The sequence below is a fragment of the Anomalospiza imberbis genome, chromosome Z, assembly GCF_031753505.1.
Source record: "Anomalospiza imberbis isolate Cuckoo-Finch-1a 21T00152 chromosome Z, ASM3175350v1, whole genome shotgun sequence".
Lineage (NCBI taxonomy): Eukaryota > Metazoa > Chordata > Aves > Passeriformes > Viduidae > Anomalospiza > Anomalospiza imberbis.
The window spans coordinates 8,547,998-8,571,761 of NC_089721.1; the positions used below are offsets into that span (position 1 = coordinate 8,547,998).

The following is a 23,764-nucleotide window of genomic DNA, read 5'->3' on the forward strand; positions in this document are numbered from 1 at the left end:
TGGAACTTTATCTTTTCCAGGCTGCACAATCCCACCTCTCTCAGCCATGAGCCACCCCTCTGATCATCTTGGTGGCCTCCTCTGGGCTCACTCCAGCAGGTCCCTGTCCCTCCCGTGCTGGGAGCCCAGGGCTGGATGCAGTGCTCCAGGTGGGTCTCAGCAGAGCAGAGCAGAGGGGCAGAATCCCCTCCCTGCCCTGCTGCCCACGGGGCTCTGGATGCAGCCCAGGACACGTTTGGTTCTCTGGGCTGTGAGTGCCATGGCCGGGCCATGTGCAGCCTCTCACCCACAGCACCCCAAGCCCTTCTGGGCAGGGCTGCTCTGGGTCTGTTCATTCCACAGCCTGTGCTGGTACCAGGGGCTCTCCCAGCCCAGATGCAGCAGCAGCACTTGGCCTTGTTAAACCTCATGACATTCCCATTTCCCACTCTTCGAGCTTGTCTGGGTCCCTCTGGATGGCATCCCATCCTTCAGGTGTGTCAGCTGGAAACAGAGTAGCATTTTTATTTTCTGCATAGAATTCAAGCAGGTCTGCTGATGCAGGAAACGAATGCTGCCTATTAGGATGTAGTTCTTACTGAGTTAATAAGAACTTTCTTTGCATCCAGACTAATTTCTTGGCATTCAGATGGGATTTTTAAACCATCTGATACATACATGTGTACTGTCTGCTCATATTTAATCTGGATAGTTTTGGGACATTTTGGACGACCGATCAGATGAGCTGGATTTGTATCAAACTGTGGGTTCATTTCTATTGCTTTGATGGTTAATGACTGACACTTGCAAAAGGGCTTTTCAGTGGTTCCCCACTGGTTTAATTGGAAATCTGGAGGTGGAAAAGGTGGGACCAGTTCTTCCTTTCCTCGGTTTTTGAATCTGTAGGAAAAGGCCTGCAGCCTTTCCTGGCAGTCTATGAGCTGGGTTTATAACACACCTCCTCTGCTGAAAGGCACTTGAGAACATCAGTGTATCAATATCTGTTCTGCAGGAGGAATTTCCTGAGGTTGTTGACAGCTCTATCCTTTGTGTGCTGTAAAACTAAAGATAATTTAGGCATAAAGCTGGGGTGAAATCCCAAATGTAGCTTGAGATTCTCATCTGTTGCTCAAGTGTGCAGTTATGTTGGAAGGACTGAGGTAAATCTGAGTGCCAGTTTATTGGGGTGCTCTAGGCAAGGAGTCTCTTGCTGACTGGGTGGCTTTTGCTTTCAGGTTTCCAGGATGGTGTAGTACCAGGTGAGCAGTGGTGCTGCCCTCTGGACATTGGGGGTATATGCTCAAAACAGGAGTATCCTGTTTAAGCTGTGTTTTTGCACTGGATCAGTAAGAGAGGGAAGGGCTATTCTGGGTAGCTGTAAACTCATTTAGTCTGCCCTCACTAGGAGGGCTGTAGAAATAGTTATGAAAAGAAAACGGCCTGGCAAATAGGAAATTACTAAAATTAATTGCTTTATGCTCCATGCTATACTGTGGCAAGCAAGATAGGCAATAGGTCTCTTCTGCCTGTATTTCTGTAATATTTCTAATATGACATGTAGGAAACCAGCAAATGATTTGGAGAAAATGGGGACTATTGCAAACATCAGAGAATACAATTTGGAGAGGGGACATTAAGGCAGCCCAGGGTGGGAAGGTGCTGAGGTTGTGTGAGATGAGACCAAACAAGTATGGCTCAGCTTAGCAGACTGGAGGCTGAGAGCAGATGTTGCTGCCATGCTCTATTAAGAGCATGGGAGTAAATATTGGCAAGTTTGCAGCTATTTAAGTGAAAGGTTAATGTTAGCACAAGAACAGAAGGGCATAAGAACAAACCCAGGCTAGAAATCAGAAAGTGATTTTTCTAATTGTTCGTGAACAGCTTCCCAAATTGGTTCCTTTGCCCTTTCTAATTAATCTAAAAACAGGGCTTTTAATGAATGCCATTATATGACCATTGCCTGTGGGAGCAAAGAATAGGGACTTCATCATCCAGCCAGCCTCTTAAGTATGCTGTCAGAAATGCCCATGGAACCACAGCCTCTGTCACTGTTCCTCATGGCATGGCCTCCCTGTGCTCACTCTACCCATCTGCCTGCCTTTGCTGTCAGGCTGCCACATTGCAGGACCCTGTGAGTTTCCAGACACAACCAGAGGTGTGTAGGAGAGGTATTTGCTACTTAGAAGCTCTCACTGAAGTGAAATTGTGAAAATCATGTTGCAGCCCTTCTTGAGTGGTGGCTTTTCCATACAGCTGCACAGCAGATATTAAGGATGCTAGACTGCGTGAGGGGTTTCTTGAAGAATGGGTGTTCTTAGTGACTCATGCCTAGTAATGAACTTGTCACAGATACAATTTTGTTTTCTGATGAATGTTCAAGTGGTAATAGTTCAGAAAATACGGTATAGTTTGTAATACGGTATAGTTTGTAAACATGTTTGTCCTTAAATCAGATTTTAGGAATTCCCCATGGGATTTTAATTTCTTATTTAGGCAGTAAATTGCAATTGAATTCATAGTCATTAAAAGTTTTTTAAAAGCTAGCACTTGAAAATTATTTTATAGGAGACCTTGAAAAGCAATAGAGACAAAATCAGCAACATCGACTAAAAAGGATATAATAGAGCTGTCCATCTAGGAAAAAATTTAGATAAATCAGCTCAAGACTCAATTCATTTAGCCTCACTTTGTTTAATACTTTAGGTTGTTGCATACAAGAGTATTTGAAATACAAATAGAAATTGCTTTATGTGAAAGATCAGTTTATTTTAACCATCTCTCCATCTGGGTTTTATTTTTGTTAATGAGTCAATATTCACCTTGTATTTTAAGACAGCAAACACATTTTTGAGAAACTGTTATTGAGAAACAGGGAGTGCTAAATTTTAATGCAATTTATTTATATTTTTCTATTTTTATTCAGTGTATTATGTTAGTGCAACAGATTGAAATCATGCAAGTTTTTTTGTGGTATCTCATGTAACGGGTAGTTGAGAGATCCAGTTTTGTCTACACAAATACCTATGGATTGGCTGGTGTATTCACTCTGAATTTTGTTATGCCTAATTTAAGTAACTCAATTTAAAGCAAGTACAACTCTCCTTCATATTTTGTGACATGGATACATGTTGCTTATCCAAATTATATCACTCTATTTTTAGCTTGCAGCAGTAATAGCTTGTTAATATACAACTGTTTACAGCTGCCAAAATCATCCCTTTTTAATCTGGCCTTTACAGTCGTTTCTTTGGGAGGGTGGAATGGTTTCTGTGACTTGGGAGTACTGAACAGTGGCAGCAGATATAGGAATAACCCCATCATCCCTGCTCAGAATTTGAGTGTGTGCTTTGGTCCAGTTGTGCTTGCCCCTCCCATCACAGACTTTTGCCCAAGGGGCTAATTGGCCTCTCAGTGACTTGACTCAGGTCAGCTGTGTTATCAAAGCCTGGTTTGTAGTGCAGTTTTCATCCTCTTGAAGAGGCTTTCTTAGTCCAGGCATTTTTATTTCTTTGAATTAAATTTCTTCCTCTGTCCCTCCCAGTTAGCTGAGCAGGCTGATCGGATTTCCAGAGCCCCTTAATTCAGGTCCAGTGTGGGTCTGTCAAGTGCCTTTACTGGCAGTGTGAAAAGTGTGTCTGAGTTTACTAATATGGGGGTGGTTGCTGGAGTTGGCTTTGTCAGACCCCTGATGTTGGCTTTATCAGACCCCCAGTTCTTCTTTTTTTTCTTGTTCAGTGTCTGTGTTAATGGTGTCCTTAGAGAGTGGCAGAGGCTTTGATAGGGTTTGCAGCAAGTATTTGTGGGATGTTTGGGTTCATTAATCAACTGCTGCCTTCTGCAGGGAATATGAATACATAAAATTATTCCCACCAAGAGAAAAGTGTATTACTTAAGCCAGGAGACATAAAGGTGAAGGTAGGATAATGAACAATTTTTTCTCCCTACTTTTTGAAAACTGGGGTATATGTAGCAATGAGAAGGAAAATGCTGGTAGAAGACATAACCTGTTAGCAGAGGTAGCTGGACATTACTTGGTAGGATTTCTAGTTGTTATTCCCCTGTCATGTTATTACATGATGCTGGACAAGCCACTGTGGTTTTGAAATTATTTTTCCATTTCCTCTCTCTCAGATCCATGAATTGATTTCTGGTTATTTGATTTGAGATTCTGGAAATGAGTTATCAGAGCAGTAAGTGAAGTAGCTGAAAAGATAGACTTTTCAGTGCTTGATATGCTCCCTTCTTAATTACTTTGGGAACTCTGGGGTTTGTTGTCCTGAGATGAGTGTTCAGAGAAGAAGTTCTTGACCTGATACTGCTCTTGTTCTTCAGTTGTGGTGGGGACTTTTTGACTTCACAGGTATGCTGTCAAAACACCAATTAAGTTTGAATTACTTTAGTAATATGATGAGGAGTGCCCCTTGCTCACTGCATGTAATGGTGTGTGACTTTGTGTAATGGGAGGGTCTGGTTGTGATACAAGGAATAAAGCATGCCATCCTGCTTTGAGTAACACCAAGGAAGCAATGTTAAATAGTTTCTTGTTCAGTGAGCAGAAGGAGGCCCTCTTATAGCTGAAAAAGGAGTTTACCTTTAACCAGAGAAAGAATTGTGGAAGTTCATATAGAATGCTACCTTGTAGGATCAAGGCACTTACTTCCTTCAGCCAAATCCCTGTGTGTTGGACTGACCTTGCAGAATGCATGGACAGTTCTGTGAGAGGCAATTTCCATGTTCTCACTGTCAAGCTCAGGTAGGAAAAATGGGCTCTGCAGTGTGTGAACTAAGCTGTTGTGTTGTAGGAAGCAGGGTTGTCCTGCAGACCACCCATGGGGAGTAATGTACCCTCACACGTCTTAGCCAGCTATATGTGTCATGGTGTAGTTTCCTACCTGAGATAGGCTCTGAAGGGTAAAGAGCAATAAAACTGAGATGTGAAGAGATTAACTAGACTATCTATCTTCTTCAAAATCGTCCCTTAAAAATGTGTGCACTTCCACTTGTTAAAACCTTCTGGAAAAGAGATTTTTTAGCTTCACTTGATAATCTATGCTCACTGCTGATTAAAAGCTTTTCCAAGTGTCTAACTTAGCTTTCCACTGCTGCAAGTTAAGTCTTTTATTTCTTTTTATGTATTTACAGTAGAAATGCTGAATAGTTTACTTCCCTTGTGCTTGCCTCAAGTTCATGTTGGAAAGCTGTTATGTCTGCTTGAGGTCTCCATTTCATATAATCTGCAACCTTTCATTCCCAGGTTTCTTGATCAAAAAAGCAATTACAGCTCCAACTGAGAGTATAATTACAGGTTTTTCTACACACAGCACATGTCTGTGCCCAGATGCCTTTGCATTTTAGGGATGCTGATTATTTAATTAGATTTGCAATTAACGCATTGATTTTAATTTTCCAATTTCATAGGATATCAAGTTCTTACATTTTGGATGCTGTTAGGAGGGAGAGACATGTAATTTGAAGGAGGAGGCAGCAGAGGGAGAGTTTTCTCTGCTGTAAATGCTTCCGTGCTCCCTGTTGACTTAAGGTACTTAAGCTGACTCCAGTCTAAAAACCAGCATAGTAGTTGGTAATAGCTGTTTTCAGAATGGGGTCATCCAGCTAGTTAAAAGTTTCAAGTCATCTGAGTTGCAGAAGACACCACCATTTTTTTAAGAGTCCATCTTCTAATTGTACTTCATAACTAAAAGTAGAGAATTCAGCTAGAGAATGGCTTCTGTGCTTTCAGATGGACAGCCAAAACCCAGGACAAGAGCTCTGGCATTATCCTGATGTTCTCAGGAGTATGTAAAGAAAGTTTTGTGTCTGTCGTTGCTGGGGCAAGGAGACAACATGCTTCCCACAGCCTGTCACCTGAGACAGCTCTGCTTTTAAAGTCTCATCACTCTGATTTTGAAGGCAGGTGTGGGCTGTGACGCGGGGGGTTGTCATTGTGTCCACGACAGCTTCTGAAGGGAGCGTGGTGTCTGGGAGCCAAGGCTTGTTTGTGCCCCAGAGTGGTTGGAGCCTACTGAATGAGAAATAAAATAGCCTTTTCTTTGAAGTGTGCAGAGCTGATAGTGTTTGGGGTTTTTTTGTATCCCAAAATCAAAAGTGCAAACACCCTCATCAAGACAAGAAAGGGATGAGCAGGTTTAGCACCTGCATTTAAAGGCTGTCTCACATCTCTGTTGAAAGGCATTGTCATTGTGAGTAACAATGATGCTGTAAACAAATTAGATAAGGGATGATGATATGAGGGCTTCTGACTTTATGACCAATACTCTTAAGGACTTTGCACCTTAAGACTTCTCATGTGAGACTAGATCTGTTCAGCCTCTGGAGGAGTTTTTTGACTGGTGTGGTAGCAGTAGCCTCAGAGGGACAGAGATGAGAGAATGCATTGCAGGCAACTCAGAGGTTTCTGATTACTCCCTGACTGATAAAGATTGGCCTAAACTGCAAAGGTGTAAAGTTTGTGGCTCTTAAAAAATATTACTGCTAATTCCTTTTTTTTTTTTTTTAACCTCACAAAAATCCAAATCTGAATTTTATTACATTCATTCTCAGGTATGTGAAAGTCTTTGGTTCTATTTGTTCAGATATGTTGATATCTCAGGGTTCAGCAGATGTCCTTACAGTCAGATGATGTTAACATATGGAGTGTAAACGTCTTTGCTGTGGAGATGAGTCAGCCAGTGGTTTGGTCTCAGCCATTCACAACAAATGAACAGAGGTTACCTGCCTTTGGAATATAAAAAGTCCTAATACTCTAATCTGTAGCATTTTTTTCAATGACCTAGTACCATTCTCATTGTCTTTCTATAAAGAAAATTATTCAGCTTCTATGAGAGGAAAAAATAAACTTTTCAAACGGTGAGAACTCTGGAAACTTCGGGGAATATTATTTCCTTCTTTTTCTTTAAGTCTTTCAATGTAATTTCAGGTCATTATCAGTTTCCATGGTGCTCAAGGTGCTGTGGAAGATACCTGTGCCTTTCATCCCTTCCAAGTTTGTGTGTAGCCCTTGCCTTAGCCTTTCCTAGAGGGCAAAGAAAGCCATTAGTGCTTTGAATGGCACTTTATTAAATTTGTTCTTTCATCTGACAGCAACATCTTAAGTATATGTTTCATGAATGTATTCTGGAGCTACTGTAACAACAGCAGCATCTTTGACAGGGCAGTTTAAAAAGCCTGAGAATATACAATCTCATCTCTTCCAGGTTCTGTCTCAGCAGCACTGCTTAGGTTGTGTGATGCGCAGCTCCTCAGAGCTGGTATTCATTGAGGACAGCTGCCAAACAGCAGGAGGTCACTGCTTTTTCATTAACACTTCGTCTTGAGACTGCTGATTGATTTAATCTTCTTGTGCCTTTGAAGAAGATCATAAATAGCATGCTTTCACTGCTGAATAAATTGGTAAACTTTACTCTGAGTATTTGAGCTTGTGAGGTCTAATGCAGCACTGAACTCAGGCTGCCTTACCGAGAACTCTGTCTTTAGGTAGATGCAGTAAGCAGTGTGACCTAGAACAGATGGTTCTTATATTTTCCCCGTGAAATAAAAAATTTGTTTTAGAGAGCTCTCGGCTCAGAGATGTCCAAGGCCATTTGTGAGATGAATTAAACCTGAGAGTGAGTTGGGCATTTTCCCTGCAGTTCTAGACAAGCCTTTCTCCACCGACTTTTCTGTCTTGACTTCCCCCACTTTGTTTCTTTGTTTCATCTCTCTTTGTAGCATTTTTATCTTCTAATTTCCATAGCCATTCATTTTTCTACTTGCCCCAGACCAAGTAGAAATATTCTTGCATGTCTTCCAGCAGGGAGAAGGGGTGTAAGTGTGTGAAAGGGAGGAGCAGGACCTGTGCTTGAAGAGTGCTCATTTTCCTTTGGTTAATCCACTCGTGCTCATGAAGGAATTGCTTACTTTTTACAATTTTATCAGTAATTCAGTACTTTACAGGAAGTTGGAATGAAATAGATAATGAGGATTAAAAAAGAAGAAAGGGTAACATATACCTCGCAGACATCAAAGCATTTGGCCTATATAGCTAAGCCAGGCTTTATCAGTTTTAATAATTCCCTGCTGGCTCAACCTAAAATTAAAATCTGTTGGTGAATTAAAAAATTGCAGAAAGAAGTATTTAAATTTTTAAGTGGAAGTTTATTTCTCTAGTAAAAAGCAAATATCTCAGTGCTCTGAGCCTTAAGGTAAAGCATACACTTTCTCATAGACTTTTTAATGTGCAAGTCATGCCTATTTTACTCATGAAATTATCTTAATTATTTCAGAAAAAAATCTCTGACAAACAGAGTCTGTCTCAATATCCTGTACATTAGGTAAGGGGTTCTAAATATTTGAAAGGTGTCATCCTCCTTTCTTCTGAAGGCACCTGGAATTTATCTTTTTTAGCCACATTGTGAGCTGTGGTAAGGGCAGTGACATTTCCCAGCACGGCATTGCTCATGACCTCCTTTAGTAATGTCCCCTGGTTCTGTGTTGAGACTTGCTCACTTTTCCATGTGTTTTTCTCTCCTGTTCCTCTAAGACAGCCATGGGAATATTGAGATTTTATGTGGCAGTGTTTGGAAATTTACATGGGCTCTTTGTGTCTCAGGAACTGTGGCTGGAACATTGTGTTTGACTCCAGTACATTTTTGACTTTGATGTGTTGCTGTCTGGTACTGATGGCTGCAGGGATAGGCATAGGCCAAGGAAGTAGAAGAGGGGGGGACCGAGGCAGTGATGGCAAGATGACTTGGCAAGGTGACTTGTAGTAGGATCCTTGGGAAGAGTAAGGCATTTAAAAGCCTTGAGGCAGTCTAGTGGATACTTCATGTCCTGTAGAGTGTTAATATAAATAAGAAAAGTGTCTGATGGATACCTATTATTTATTTTTAAACTACTGCTATGTAAGAGATGGATACCTATTATTTATTTTTAAACTACTGCTATGTAAGAGACCTCTCTCAAGATCATTCCCATCTTACGCATTGGCAGAGCTTTGAAGATTCTAAGCACCGTTCAAATCCTGGATTGCATTTTATTTTCTCAGCTGGGCAGTCTTCATCCTTATGTGCATGAATTTGATGCAGAGCTTTGACTCTGAGCTCAAGGGCTATAATTGCTGGGTTTAGTAGAATCATTCCTATTGCAGTCGGACTCAGTGCTCTCAGTTGGGCAGGAACCCTGCTTTCCTGGCAGAATGCAAACATATAATGAGATGCTTAGGGTCAGATTCTTAAAATCCTTCAAAGCTAAATCACTTTTCAAAATCTGACCTATACTCCCTGCCCTTCAGCAAGGGAAAGAGCAAAAATGAGAGGGTGTTCTGGGTGATGGAGGATGTGAGTGACCACGAGGAACATCAGCATTTCAGAGGATCTGAAAGGAGGTTGGTGGCATGATTTCTGTGCCTGGCTGAAAGGGGCAGTGCTGTGGCTGCACATGGAAAGAACAGGGATACAGTTCACCAGTGGTGCTGCTGAAACAAAGTATTGTGAACTGTGACATTAGTCCATATGTGAAACTTGTTATGCAAAACAAAAAATTGAGCTGGGACACCAGCCTGGCTGTTACCAGCTGACAGTACTGCAAGGTGCTGGGATGGAGCTGTGGGAGCAGAGGGTTGAAGGTGCCAGGAGAATACCCACTGCATTGGATATTCTCTTGCATTGGATGGTGCACTGCCCCTGGTGAGGGCAGGACAGGAAGCACAGTGATGGTTGTGGAATAAGTGGTGAATAAAAGTTGATATTGGTGTAGGTAAGATATTGAAGGGGAAGTATCGTTCACAGCAAGGCTGGCTCACGAGGAGGTAGGAGGTATTTGAACAGATGGGAGGATAGTGGCATTTCCACAGTGAAGTCATATAGGCCTCTTCAAAATCCCCACACTGTGAAGAGACACTGTTCTCAAAGATGCAGTGAGTTGTTCTTGAGCAACACCAGCACTCACACAGTGCCTTTGATGCTAGAGGGAGAGAAACAGTATTTGGGAAGGAGGTGGGTGTTTGTGTTGGGTGCACAGAGAAGGGGGAGAGGATAAAGGGAACATTTGTGGGAAGGGGGATGTGAACATGGACCAGCTGGCCAGTGAGGTTTTCTTAGTGGCAGTTTGTTGGATGCCTCTGGAGCAGGTTGTGGGGCAGATAAATGGTGCCTTTAATTCAGGCACTTCTTGCAGGATGAGTGCCTGCTGCTGCTCACTCCCAGGAGAGAAGTGTCGGTACAACGTGAGTGGAACTGATTCTGTGCACAACATTTCTGCAGTCATTCTTTTATGTAACAATGTGACTTTTATTTTTGGGAAATGAGAGATCAACGGGTGTTCAATCCCCCACACTTGTAGCAGAGCTGGTACTAGTCTTCCTTGGAAACTGGATGCATTTCAGCAAGGGCATAGCTAAATCTTGTGGGTTAGTCAGGGGGTGAACAGGAGAGATAAAAATAAACCTCCATCTCAGAGCTGGGCAAAAAAATCTTCTTGGAGCTGGTTAATTATGTTGAGTCCTGGGCTTTTTCCCCCAGCCCCCCTTCTCCACAGTCCCGCAGGATGCCAGAGCGCTTTTCCAGCAGAGATCCGCTCGCTGTGCTGCGCTGCCTGCTCTCGTAATGCCAAAGGAGTGCGTTTTGTCTTTAGTCAGATTGGCTCCATCAGTTCGTATTTCCTTCTGAATGGATAATAAAGTGGAGAATCATTTTGAGGCGAGGAGTGAAGCGGGGAGGCTGCGTGTGTGAGGAGCTAGGCAGTAGGCAGCTGACGAGGAGGAGTAAAGTAGCTGCACAGCTTTCTCTCTGCCTCTGAAGTACAATATTTTCTGTTGAGTCACATCTGAAGAGAAGGATGAAGTTTAAACTGTACTTGGTACAGCCTGAGAAAGGGAAAAGATGCACTGTGGTGGGGAACTAAAGAATTTCTGTTGAGGGATGCTCCTGGAAACCAAAAGGATTTCTGTGTTTTTAGCTTTTGCAATTATTAGCTTCTGCTGGTTTTTGCTTTTTGGATTTTTTAGTAGCTGTTTGCATTTTTTATTCCCTTCAACATGCCTTCAACTTTACGTGATTTCTCATCCTAGTGCTGCTGTGGAACGGGAAACTCTCGGTGCCTTTAACATTGCTTTCCCTGATACCTCAGATGGGACACCAACAATATGTTGATAATCTCCATAGTGAAAGTTCATTATCCGGTGAACCTTCAACAACATTAGGAATCCTTCAGGACTTGTATTTTCTATGAGAGCAAGCTGTTGTATTCTGTAGTTTTCTATTGATTCTATAAATTTCCTTTACATTTTAATCTTTTGTTTTATTTTGAAGTAGCAAGGTAAGTGAAAGATTGGAACAAATTAAGTGCCTGGGTATAAACTACAAGTAGGCAGCAACCAAGGAGAATTACTCTTTATTTTCAGTGTGAGCTCTCTGTGTGCATGTGTGTGTGTTTACTTTAGCAATACAATAGCTCCATTGGAAGCTGACTGGATTTAAAAATGTGCTTTGTAAAACAATTTAAACTTAGTATGTTCATTTGTATGCTCTATTTCTTAGTTTTTGTTTTCACCCATTAGACACTAATTGTAGATTTCTTATGACTGGTATAATTGAGGTTGTGTCTGTTTACTTCTTATACTTCTCTGTAAGGAGGATTTGAATCTCAGCTGGAATTTGACATTGAAATCACTATGGGAAGAAGAGTTAAAGGGAAAGGAGCTTAGGAATAATTTAAATTTGATCATTTGAGAAGCAAATAACTTGAAGTAATAAATTACTAGTTTGATTCTTACTTAAATGTCACTTAAGAAAGGGGTTTTTTAACACAGAGTATTTGTCATTGGCCTGATTTCTTGTGCTGAGAAGCTTGTGAGTTGATGAGATGGAATGACTGGTATGCAGAAGCGATGAGGATGCTGTACAGGCTTGTGAATCAGAGCAGATGGTGTGACTGTTTTCAGATATCTTTTCAGTATTCATTCCATTTATATGGGCAGGTTTCTTTTGCTAATGGAGCAAGCCTTTCAGGGATAAACCTAAAGACTTAATACAGAATGCTAAGGTCCTCGGTCCCTGAGATGAAAAGGAGAGAGCTTATAGAAGTAAAGCTGCAGTTTTAGCCCAGGAGGATTTTAGTTGCCACGTGCTACGTTTTAATATCATGAGCTGTAAAACCCTAATTATTCCATTTGCTGCATATAGTACCTTCATCCAGCCTGTCTGAACACTGCCAAGTGTCTGTCCTAAGGGAGTGCAGAACAGGTCAGAATCAGTGAGTAAGATTGTGTAGAACCAGTCTGTACCAGGGCTGTGCTCTTGCTGCCCTGACAACAGAAGTAGGGTCTCCTAATTCATTACCCTGTACTGGTGAGTACTGCCTGTCCCTTCCCTGCCTGAATGTCCCTGTGAGCTGAGGCACTGTCACCTGAAAAACCAGCTCCAAACATCATCAGTGAGTCATCAGAGTTTTGAGAAAATCTTTATTGATGAATGATTCATGGTGGTTCTTGTCAGAAATGTAGGACTTCGGAGAGTTCACACTTTTGGTCCAGCAGTAGTTCAGCATTGGGCTGTAAGTTGGACTGCAAGTAGAGGAGAGGCACAGCACGTTCTGTTTCTGCTGGTCTAGGCAGAGCTCTTAGCATCATTCAACATTTTCGTAACAGTGCATGCAAACCTTATTTAAGCCAGAGGTACTGTGTTTTTACTGCCGGTGTTGTCTGTTTTCTTTCTGTTTAGAGGTAGCTGAATAATCAGAAACCTTTCGGCAAAGTCTGGCAGACATTTGTAGAGTTCTCATCCCATGGCCAGCCAACTTCTCAGCATGCCCTGATAATTTTGTTTCAGTTCTTGGAGCTTTGTCCTTTAACAAGAAGTTGCTCCTTGATCCTGCCCCATGTGTTCAATATAATGCTTTGTTCTTAAGATCCTCATATGGGATGAATCTGTTTCAAGGAACAGTTAATACTTTAGGTTATCATGGGCAAGCCATCTACTGATTGATTCAGCTGTATACAAAACCCCCATGCATTGGAACTACTCACTTCAGGGTACTGCTGAAGTTAACTATTTACCCATTTGCTCCTAAACTGCTGATAGCTGCTGCTCAGGTTTTGTATTTGCTGGAAAGAAGTGAAGTAACTTTTACATAAGATAGAAGCAGCTGTGATGTCTGTTTTCAGTAGTCAGTTATCCTTTTTGCCTTTTCCTCAGCACAGAGTTGCCTCAGAGCTAGGTAAGTGCCTCAGAGGTAGCTTGCTGCACACCAGACATGAGCCTTTGCACTGCCATGGTCGGCAGCTTGCAGCCTGTGCCTCCCTCTGTGACTGGGGACAACCCCTATTTCTGTCTCCGGATGCCGCCTTTTCCTGGCTGCCAGGTGGTGACAGACCTCATTTGTTACTGCAGGCGATGCATTGCTGTGCCAGGCACTGCTGCCTCCAGCCTGTATGAAAAGTTAGGATAGAAGGATGCAGAGGGAATGAGCACATTGAGGCACTGAGGAATGGAAGGTCTGCTTGGTGCTGAGGTGCCTTCCGGAGGTTTCCAAGGCAGCTGGACTTAAAGTCTGGGCGTCTCAGTCCCTCTCCATCTGTGCTCACAGAAGGGATGCTCTCTGGATGACAGACATTAGTCCTTATTTTACAGAAAACTGAGACATACTTGACTTCTGGGGTGTCCCCTAAATTTGTAAGAAGGTATTAAGGAGTTAAGGCAAGAAGTGCTATCTCCTTGTTCTACTACACAGTGATACTCTTCCATTACATTGGTTTAATTTTATGCTGTTTTGCAACAGAAGTTTTTACATTGATGAGGGCAATGAACCCGCAACACTTCAGTGGGTGTTTTACCCTCATAGTTTGTGATTTTTACTGTTCCTTTACTTAGTAGTTACCCTGATAACTTGCTGGTGTGGCAAAGTATTATTCAGATGTGGTTTTTTTTTTTTCCCCTTGGTCAGCAGGCCTTTTGTAAAAGGTGAGAAATAACTGTGATGTGGGAGGTGCAGAACTGTGTTATATGCAGTGTTCCCTGGATCAGTTTTCCACCCTGAGGATGACTGATTGACCTCACCTGACCTTTTGTCATTTCTATCAAACTGCTCCAGGAAGGTTTTAAGTGTGGTTTTTTTGGGTTTTTTTCTGAAATGTGTCAGGTGTGAAGGCTGGCTGTCATTGCATTGAAGTGTTTTGTCATAGTTTTTGCTTAGCTGTATTGAGATAAATGTTGTACATACAGATGCAACCTATAAAATATATTTGGAAGTGTTTAAAAACTTAAGAAAGTTCTACAGATAGGGCTGGGATGTGGTTTTGCAGCTAGTGTGATAATTCATGAACGGGAAGCATTGAGGCTTGGCAGCAGAGGGACTGCAAAAGGGTTACCAAGGGACTGAGTAATAGTTCTTCTCCTCACATTGTTTTATGTAAAATTATTGTCATCCTTTTGTAACTACTGTCTTTTCAATGACATGAATGTATTTCTGCTTCAATCCACTGTGGAGTTCCATGTGTCTCTTCTGCATGTTACTTTCAGCCTAAATGTCCTGAGGTGAAGGTGTTTCTCAACAGTGTGTTTTGTTCTCCAGCTCTTCTGATTTTTGCCCAGGATTGCTCAGCTCAGTACCTTGTTGTTCTGATCATCCATGCTAGAACTCAAAAGTTAGAATTTTTGTTAATTATCAGAAGAAGGTTTGAAGAAAGACACATTTTCAGCAGCAAAGCAATAATGCCATGTTCAGGTATGATCCAACCCAAAATTAAATCTAGTGATATTAATTAGAAAATTGCAAGCTCATCTCCATAAGTCAAACAGCAAAACTGATGATAACCCTTCATATCTCTGTCAAGCCTTGTTAGGATTATTTCAGCAATTATTGTGTTTAAAAATGCTGTAATATTCTCAGGAAGAGTCAATGTTTCAGCATGCTGAGTGCTGGGGCGATGTTGCTATGGCAGCCTTAGCCATGATTTCTTTCTGTTTTAAATGCCAAAGTCTTTTTCCCCACAACGTCCTGCGTTTTATTGGTATTCTTCATGTTTAAATGGCACTTCATAAAGTAGCAAGACCATTTATCAGGCATTTTATTTATTATTGCTTTTCCTAGTGTAATTGCTAGTACAGGTAATGCAGTACCACTTTGTGTGGATGATACTGTAAATATAATCTAATCAAAAAGATTTCACTCAATAGCATGAGTCAATAGCCAGAGAGGTTGCTGTGAAATGTTTTTATGATCATAGTTAATTGTTTTTATGTCTCTTTGCTGAGTTCCTTGAACACCACATCTACCCTGAGGTACCAGCACCTTCTAACATGATGCGGTGGGCTAAATGTAGCTCAGTATTAAGCTTAGTGTGATGAAAACCAGATAGCCATTAACAAGGGGTGTCAGACATGGGGATGAGCTGCCCTTGGGAGTGGTGGAGTCACTATCCCTGCAGATATTTCAAAGACATATAGATGTGGCACTCAGGTATGTGGTTTACTGGTGGCCCTAGCAATGCTGAGTAAATTGTTTCATTTTTTGACCTTAAAGATCTTTTCCTGCCTAAACAAATCTGTGATTCTGTAAGATAAGCATACCTCACTTTAGCAGAGCTTTTTGCTCTCCCCCCGTTTTCTTCCACCAGACTCCAGCCAGCCCGCTGCAGTGTGGGGCAGTGCTGAAGGCACACAATGCTGCCTTTGTTATGAGCCATGCTGGTCCAGTGTCTCACAGAACTGAAGATGCTGCTCAGAGGGGGTTGCAGTCACCTCCCCTCTCCCTGGTGAGAGCCTGGCTCTCTGTTTTATGCTGTAAGCATAAAACATAGCTGATCCCCAGCTGATCAGCAGAGATAACATAATTGAATTTAATTCCTTCATGGGATTTCTCGTGTTATTTTTTTTCTCATTCATGGATGCTGGCATGATAGGCTTTTACTTCTGTTGTCATGGCAAATCTGTATGTCAGGAGGAAAAGTGTCTGTTGTTCCTGTATTGCAAGGCTATTTCAGAAGTGTGTCCAGTGACAAGGTAACGAGATGTGCAGTGTTTGTGGTAGCTCACCTGTTTCCCCTCTCTGAAATCCTAATACGTCAGCTTTGTCTTCATGGGAATAGCAAAATAACCCAAACATTCCCAAGTAAAGCAGAAATGTAATCCTCATGTTGAGTTTGAGACTGGCTCTCTTTTGGGAAGCTGGGAAACATAGAAGTGGTGGTGCCTGTGCATGCTGCTCTATAGCACATCCAGAGACAGCTGTACTGAACTGAACATGGGATTCTCCTGGAAGGAAATGCCTGCTAACAAGGCAATCAGAACAAATGTTGTGTAGTCAGTGAAGGCTTGCAACATCTGGCAGAACACCAGGATCCAAATATTATTTCCTAAAAGACTTGATTTCTTGTGTTAATGTGATTCCTGGAGTGATCCTGGAAGAGAAAAAGACTTTAGCAGGGATTTGCATCTAGATTAGGTTTTGGGTTTTTTTCCCTGGGTGAAATTGGCATTAACTTCTATTGTCACTTCACACGTCTGTGCTACAAAAAAGCATGGCTCTAACACAGACAACACGAGAGAAATAAGGGCTCTTTATAGGAGACAAGTTGCAGAGCACCTAGTCTGGAGTCTGGAAGGGGATAGGAGCATGCCCTGGTTGGAGGAGAGGATGTGGCAGGAGGTGCAGAGACACTTTGGGACCAGCCCACAGGCTGAGTGAATGCTCAGAGCTTCAGGTCTGAGCGTGGGCTTGGGCTGGGGAATGGAGGGAGGAGGCCTTCGGGAGTGGGACAAAGAGGGCAGTTCTCTTACTTGATTCTTGGCATTCCACTCAGTGGGCAGTGATTTGATCGTTGGTGGTAAACAGTGATTTCCGTTTGTTTCCACCCACTGTAGAGAGAGGTAGAAAGGCTTCCCTCTGAGCTGGAGCTGCTGTCCACGTGTTCTGCTCTGGCCTTGTTCCCAGCTTTGGCAGAAGCAGTTTCTGTCCTTCTTGGGGAAAGATGGAAAGGTAGTGTTAGTATTTGATGAAATCAAAGATGTGCTTTTAAAAATCTCCAATTAAGTAGATATTCCTCTGTGTGTGTGTGTATATATACACACACATATACACACACATAAACACACACATCTATACACACACACCTATCTGTATACATATACATACACCACAAATACTGTATATAAATAAAAATGACAACATTGTACTGTTTGCACTGAGCTGCCAGCTTTGGAATAGCTGCAATCTTGCAAGTAAGTGTTCATCAGGAAAAAGTGATTTCTGTTAAAAACTGCTGCTCTTGAGTGTTGTAGCAGACAAAGTGAGAGCGAGGTCTGTCTTGAATTGATTTTTTTTTTTAAATAAAGTTATCATTATGCCCCTCTGGTGCCTTGAAAGCTGCATACAGAGGGAAACATGATGAAGACTGAGCTTTCTGAGGGAAACCTTGCACAAGCATATATAGGCTTTTCTCCTAGCACTTGGAGTTCAATATGCTGGATAATATTTGAAATTAGCATTTCTGTGTGCTACCCTCAAGCAACATGTGTAGGGAGTCACAATTGTAGAGCTCTTTTTCTTGGCTGCCATTGAATCCAATTACTTGCTCTCCAAGCAGTTCTTGGATATTCTCCAAGCAATTCTTCTCTCTTCACTTCTTACGACTGGTACAGAAGTGATTTTTTGATGTTAAACATCAGTTACCGGCTCAAGTGAAAATGGCTAAACTGTGTAAGTGGTGGAAGAAGAGAGTCTGAGAAAATATTTCTTATGTCAGCCCTGTTTTATGAGGTAATAGATTAAAAAAAAAAAAAAAAAAAGCAAACAAAAAAAACCCACCAAAAAATCCCAACTAATTTTTCTGGACCAATGGTCTGAAAATTCTAGAAAATTTAAACTTACTTTCTTTAAAGGAGCTGATAATCAATCTCACAGAGAATTTGTTTAGCCTACAAAAGGTCAGGTATTGCCTTTGGAGATGCTTGATGAGGAGACTTCAACCTGAAACACAGATGCAACCTCTTTTATAGCATATTAATTAAGCTCTTATTATAGAGATTGGTATTTGCAATGCTGCTTCCTCCAGATCAAAAAACACTCTCTCCCTTCCTGCCCACAAAGTGAAACAACAAAAATTAAAGAAAGTTACCATAGGTCTTAAATAATAGAAGAATATGAGAAAGAATATGTGCTTCAGGCAGCAAGTCCAAACTGAATCATCAAATACAGTTGTGTTCTCCAGTCACCTTGCCTCCAGGAGGATCCTGTGTGGGTCTCTTGTGTGCTCTACTCTCTGGAGCAAAAAAATGGTTGTATGTTGCTTAGTAAGTATGCCAGTAAAAGCACATTGAAGTTTAAAATAGTTAACATTGTGGGGTTTTTTGTTTGTATTTTGCTCATTAGAGAGGGGATTTAAATTGGGGAAAATAATCAACTGCAAAATCTCCAGAGCTGGAGAAGAAGTGACATGCAGAAGCTTCATGCTGTCAGCTCAGCCTGTTTGTGCATATGCTGAGTGTAGCATATTTAAATGCAGGTTAGCTTGGGAAGCTTGCAAGCTTTGAGGTTTTTTTGTTTGGTTCATTTTCTGGATTTTTTTTTTTTTACTGCTTCGTAGCAAAATATTAAGATGAAAATACTAAAATAGCAGAAAGGTTTTACTCCTAAAATCTGTCATCCAGTCTTCTTGCCACTTTACATCACTTTATGCAATTCCTGTGGGCTAGCTGGTACTGCGCCAAGTTAAATTTGATTTCTGCTTTGGTTTGAAGAAAGGATGAAGATTGTGAACTTGAAAGGAGAGGAAATGTGCAGGGATAGAATTTATAATGTCAGAACTCCGCATTTGGGGGGTAATTAAATCACACAATGCTCAATTGCCAGGAGCTCAAGCTTGTGAATAATTTGCAAACCTGTAAGAAAAACGACCACAGAATTGCTTTTTGAATTTGACCTTTTTTTCTTCCACTGTCTTGAATAGAAGAGGGAGTGAGGAACACTTATTCCAACAAGAACCTGATCTGGGGAGGTGGCCAATACCAAGACAATGTCTGTACACTTTAAATAGCACATCCTCTTTCTGTCTGATTTTATGTGTATGCTGGTTTTAGGTTTTGGGGTTTTTTTAATCTTCTGCTTAAGTTACCTTGGATATTTCTACTGAACCAAACTGTAATGTTTTTTTCCCCTCTTTCGGTAGCTGCCTCATGACAGACTAAAAACTGGATGCAAGTTGTGCATTGAGAAGTGATTGATGTGTGCTTGTGCAGCTTGTAGCACTATGAGAAACACAGGTGCAGCTGATGATGTTTGCTAGAAGTAGATTGAAAAAGCAAGAAAATGAATTTTCACTTCTGCACAGAAAACCTGTTGTAAAACTGCAGGGCAGGAAGCCCTTCCGGAAGCAAAAACTCCATTTGTTTCTGCGGGACAAAATGAAGAGGCTTCTCCAAGGCCAGGTAGATGATAATTCAAACCATGCACATCGCTGCCAGCTCTCTCCAGTGGAGATTGAATCAGGCATGTTTGTTTGTGGAATCACCAGGAGCTCTCCAAGCGCTGAATTTTCCATGGCTGGAGGGGACTTTCATCAGGATGGAGGACATGATTCCAAGGGAATGAGTGAAGTGTGTGTTGGTGAGGTGGAACTGAACTGGGGTGGCTACGTAAAAATACCATGTTCAGTTCAGCAGAACAAGAAGGACTTGCAGGGAAGTTCTGATGGTATCATGCAGACCTCTGAAATAAAGGGCAGAGTGTCTGAGGGACAGGACCTTTCTTCCCTGAGCATTAACATGAGCTGGAGGGATGCAGCTGAAAGGCAAGGGTGCTTTCCCAAAGAAAAGACCATTGCATACAAGAGTCGAAGAAGGCAGTCAAGAGACCGCTCAGCTGATGTGGTTGATTACATTGTTAAAGAGCTACAGGGAATAAGTAGAATCCAGACAGAGATTGCAGAGCTCCGTCAGCACCTCACCTTGATAAAAGGCTCTGTGGATGAAGTCTCCAGCTGTGTGGACACTGTCTTGAGTGAGATAGAAGGCCTGCAAGGTGGTTCCGGTGGCAGAACCCAAGGTTCGCATACTCGAGAGCCAAGAAGGGATGTACAGAAGGAAGAACCAGTGTTGTATTTTTATGGCATCCCAGAGAAAGATGATGAAAACACAGTAGAGCTTATCTGCAGCTTTTTGTCTGAATATCACTGTTTCAATGGTATTCAGTGCAGTAAGTATATAAAAGATGCTTATAGGTCAGATATTGGTACAGGCAAGCCATTAATGCCAAGACCAGCAGTTGTGAAACTTGTGAGTTGTGAACAGAGAGACTTTATTTTACAGAAGTCTATTCTTCTGCAGAGCTCAGGGGTCCGGGTTGCTACCAGTGAGGAGCAAAAGAGGCAGAATGGCCAGAGGGGCCAAAAAACGGATTCAGTTGCTTCTCAGTCTGACTTCAAGAAAAACAATCAGAACTCGGTGAATCCTGATGGGGCTCAGAGAACTGATGCAATTGGGCACCTTCAGACGGACTCATGCCAGGTTAAGTATAAAAGCACGAGTAGGAAAGCAGAGTGTGCAGGTGAGAGACTTGATTCTGTGCAGAAGTCAGCCTTGACCAAGAAAGATGCCTTGATACTTGAAGCTGGAAAGGAAGCACAAACAATAAGCTGCAGTGAGCAGCCTTCAGATGACAGGGATATTTGCCAAGCCCATGCTGAACCTCCACAGGTGACCAATTCACCTAAATCAGGTGATGGAAATCACTGCTGCTCATCTGACTCTTCGGGCCATGCAAGCCAGATGTGTGCTTCAAGTAATGGTAGTGAGCAGAGGCTTGACACTAAAAGCATCACTGAGAATTCTTCTTCTCTTCTAGAAAAAGATGAGGGGATAAACACAGAAGAAATTGAAACAGACTATGATAACTCTTGCAAATTTACCAATGCAGAGAAAGGTGATGTTCAAAGAGAAGATGTTTCTAGTGGGGTGACAACCATTAGCTATGATCATACAACAGATGAAATGGCTGACAGTAGTGACAGCTTGAAAGATATGATCCAGATGGACCTGAATGATCAAGATCCAACTGATCAGGTCTTTAGGGATGTCCTGGAAAATTCCCAGTATTTCCTTGACCACTCCCGGGACAACATTGATCTTGTAGACATGAAGTTTTACACTAATAAGCTTGGGAAAGCTATTCACCACTTCAGGTCTGCTCTGCAAGTGGTGTTTCATAAACTGGAGACAAGTGATTCTGAAATCCTTTTGGAAAATGATAGTGGCTTACAGATGGATGATGACAACACGCTTATGCTGACCAGTTCAGGTATGGGTGGCAGCTCTGACTACTTTGCAGAAACCCCTCCTAGTCAGTCGTCTGAGAGCCAGGCAAATGCAAATGTCAACAGTGAAGCATCTGCTCAGATGCAATTTGCTCCTTCCAGTCTTTCCTCTGTTTCGCATGAGCCTCCTGTTTCCTGTGTGCTGCCATCATCTGTCTGTGAAATCTCTGCTAGGCAGCAGTTACCTCGTGAGGAGCTTGGAGAAGATGGGAACTGTCCACCTGAGCCAGGGAAGGAGTGCAGGCCCATGAGCCTTGACAAGGTGTGCGCAGAGACCATCTACCTGAACAAATGCATCAACAATTTCAAAAATGTGCTGAGGGAAAAGAGACAAATGCGTAGGAGACTCTTAAAAGAATTAGCACAGGAGGGAAACTGGATTTCTGCTGAGGAGACAAATTCAGGTAAAATGAAAAAAATGTTTTTAAGGAGATGTCAAAATCTGGTATTTATGCAGCCAGCGGCCAACACTTCATTCTGTGGGTGAACTGTGAACATTTTGTGAGTTTATTAAAAGTTGTGAGCAAATAGTTACAAAGACAAGTACGTGCACTGTACAAGCAGTACTGACAAAACCCCCTAAAATTTACTTGTAACACACTGAAATGCCAGTTAGCAAGCTTCGCCTTTTTTTTTTCCCTTTGAGAGAGGGAGATTTGCCGTGCTTCTTCCAAATAGCAGGTGTTAAGGTTTTTCGTCATAATTCGTGACTTGGTTTCTTGTTAAATATAATAGCTAAGACATGTGATAACAAAGTGTGCATTTGCGCTATAAGTAGCCAGATTTGCAGTTTTGTGAGTTGAGAGGATCTAGACTTTAAGTGACTCTATCACAAAGTGGGAGTTCTCAAGTGTTTAATCACTGTTAGCTATTATCCTAGTGGAGACCTTTAAAATAATAAATACTACTACTAATAATGGTTAAAAAATTGGAAAGTTGAAACTTGTATTTTGATATTGTTTCCATAACTTGTCCACAAGATGGAAAGTGTTTTTGTTTCTGGGGAACTACATCCCTTATTTGCAGCACAGATTTTGAAATGTATGACCAAAGCAGATGTGAGCTGATACAGTGGTGGAGCAGTGTTGCTAAACCATTTCCTGAGTCTGTGGGAGATAGAGCTGACTGACATCTTTTGATGGGACATGTTTTGACAGCCTTGATTTGGTAAAATAGATCCTAAAGTTGAAGTGTGGGTCCATCTTCCCCCTTCCTCTCCAGGCAGTGAGCAGTGAGAAGGCTTTCTCAATGTCATCCCTATGAGTCACTACTCGGTTAAGGAAATAGGCTTTGTTTCAAGAGTGGAAGTTATTTTAACTACATCTTGAAATCTTCACATACTTGTTGTGAACTTCTTATATCAAATACTGTGTTCACTCTTCATGGAAGCTGGTCAGAATGATCAGGGGACTCCTCTCACTGCTGAAGGAGTCATCTATTGCCAAGTGTTTTCCAGTGACTCTGCTTTCACTGTGAAGAAACAATCTGTCAAGCCATACTTGATTTCTGTACCAGTCATCTTCTCAGTTTTGCAGATCATAAAGCTCATAATCAGCTCTCTGCTTTCTTATTTTATACAAGGTCTTTAGTATAGAGTTGGCTCAAACAATAAGTTTTTAATGAGGGAAATGATGGGATTTGTTAGTGGGCTTGGTACAGATACTTTTTTTTTTTTTTTGGTAGTATTTGTGTGGTGCTCAAGTCCTGGACATATGTCCTAATTTTAGAACCTGAGAGAACAGGCAGTGGTTTGGATTAGCATGTGCCACAGTACAGCAGAAGTACTGAAATAGCCTGTTTCTGAATGTGAGAGGAGGCTGCTCATCTCAGCAGAGTTTGAGCAGCACAGGCATGTTCACAAGGCAAGAAGTAGCCAAAACAATTGAAAAAGAGGAACAGAGCTGCGCTTCGTACTTTAGATCTGGCTCCAGCGTGAATTGGGATTTTTTGTCCTCTCTGGTTCAGTTCTCTTGAACATCATCCAGTGATGTGACAAAAAATTGGTGGCACTTGTGTGCCACTCCCATAAAGATAGATCTGTAGTAGATTTGGCAGTTGAAGCTATAAAAATAAGAGTGTGATGAAGTCACAATGTAAGAAGTGTGCTCTGAGAGACAGGAGGAGTTAAAGGAATCAAAGATAGTGGAAAAAAGTGGGTGAAGGATAAGAAAAGCAAGACCTTGGGGAGAAAACCCTGGAGACGCCAGGAAGCAAAGCAGCCCAGACCCTGACAGCTAGACAGGGAAAGAGTTGGAACTAGATGATCTTTAAGGTCTCTTCCAACACAAAACATTCTGTGATTCTGTGACTCTCTGAAACAGTGTTGTTTCAGCATGCATTTTTCAAGAAAGAGAAACTGCAGTTCTATGTCCTGTTTTAATGTACTCAAGTTTGAGCCAAGCTTTTATTTTCTTCCTTTGGAAAAAGCATCATACCTGGAATGCAGTGAAATGTTGTTGGTTTGCTTTTTTCCCCAGCTGT

The 23,764-nt window shown here is 41.8% G+C and overlaps 1 protein-coding gene across 9 annotated transcripts in view; it reads left to right on the plus strand.

Annotated features, from left to right (window-relative positions):
• Positions 1–23,764, plus strand: part of UNC13B (unc-13 homolog B) — a 208,803-nt gene that overhangs the window by 89,514 nt on the left and 95,525 nt on the right. The window contains exons 1-2 of one of the 9 annotated variants that reach the window (XM_068176600.1): positions 10,597–11,295; positions 19,142–21,687. The exons of 5 other annotated variants lie outside the window; for them this stretch is intronic. In XM_068176600.1, the coding sequence (XP_068032701.1) occupies positions 19,245–21,687 (2,443 nt within the window). In that variant the 5' untranslated portion in view covers positions 10,597–11,295; positions 19,142–19,244. Of the gene's footprint in view, positions 1–10,596; positions 11,296–19,141; positions 21,688–23,764 lie in introns of those variants that run through there. 3 more of the 9 variants (XM_068176601.1, XM_068176604.1, XM_068176603.1) reach the window with 3 other exon arrangements.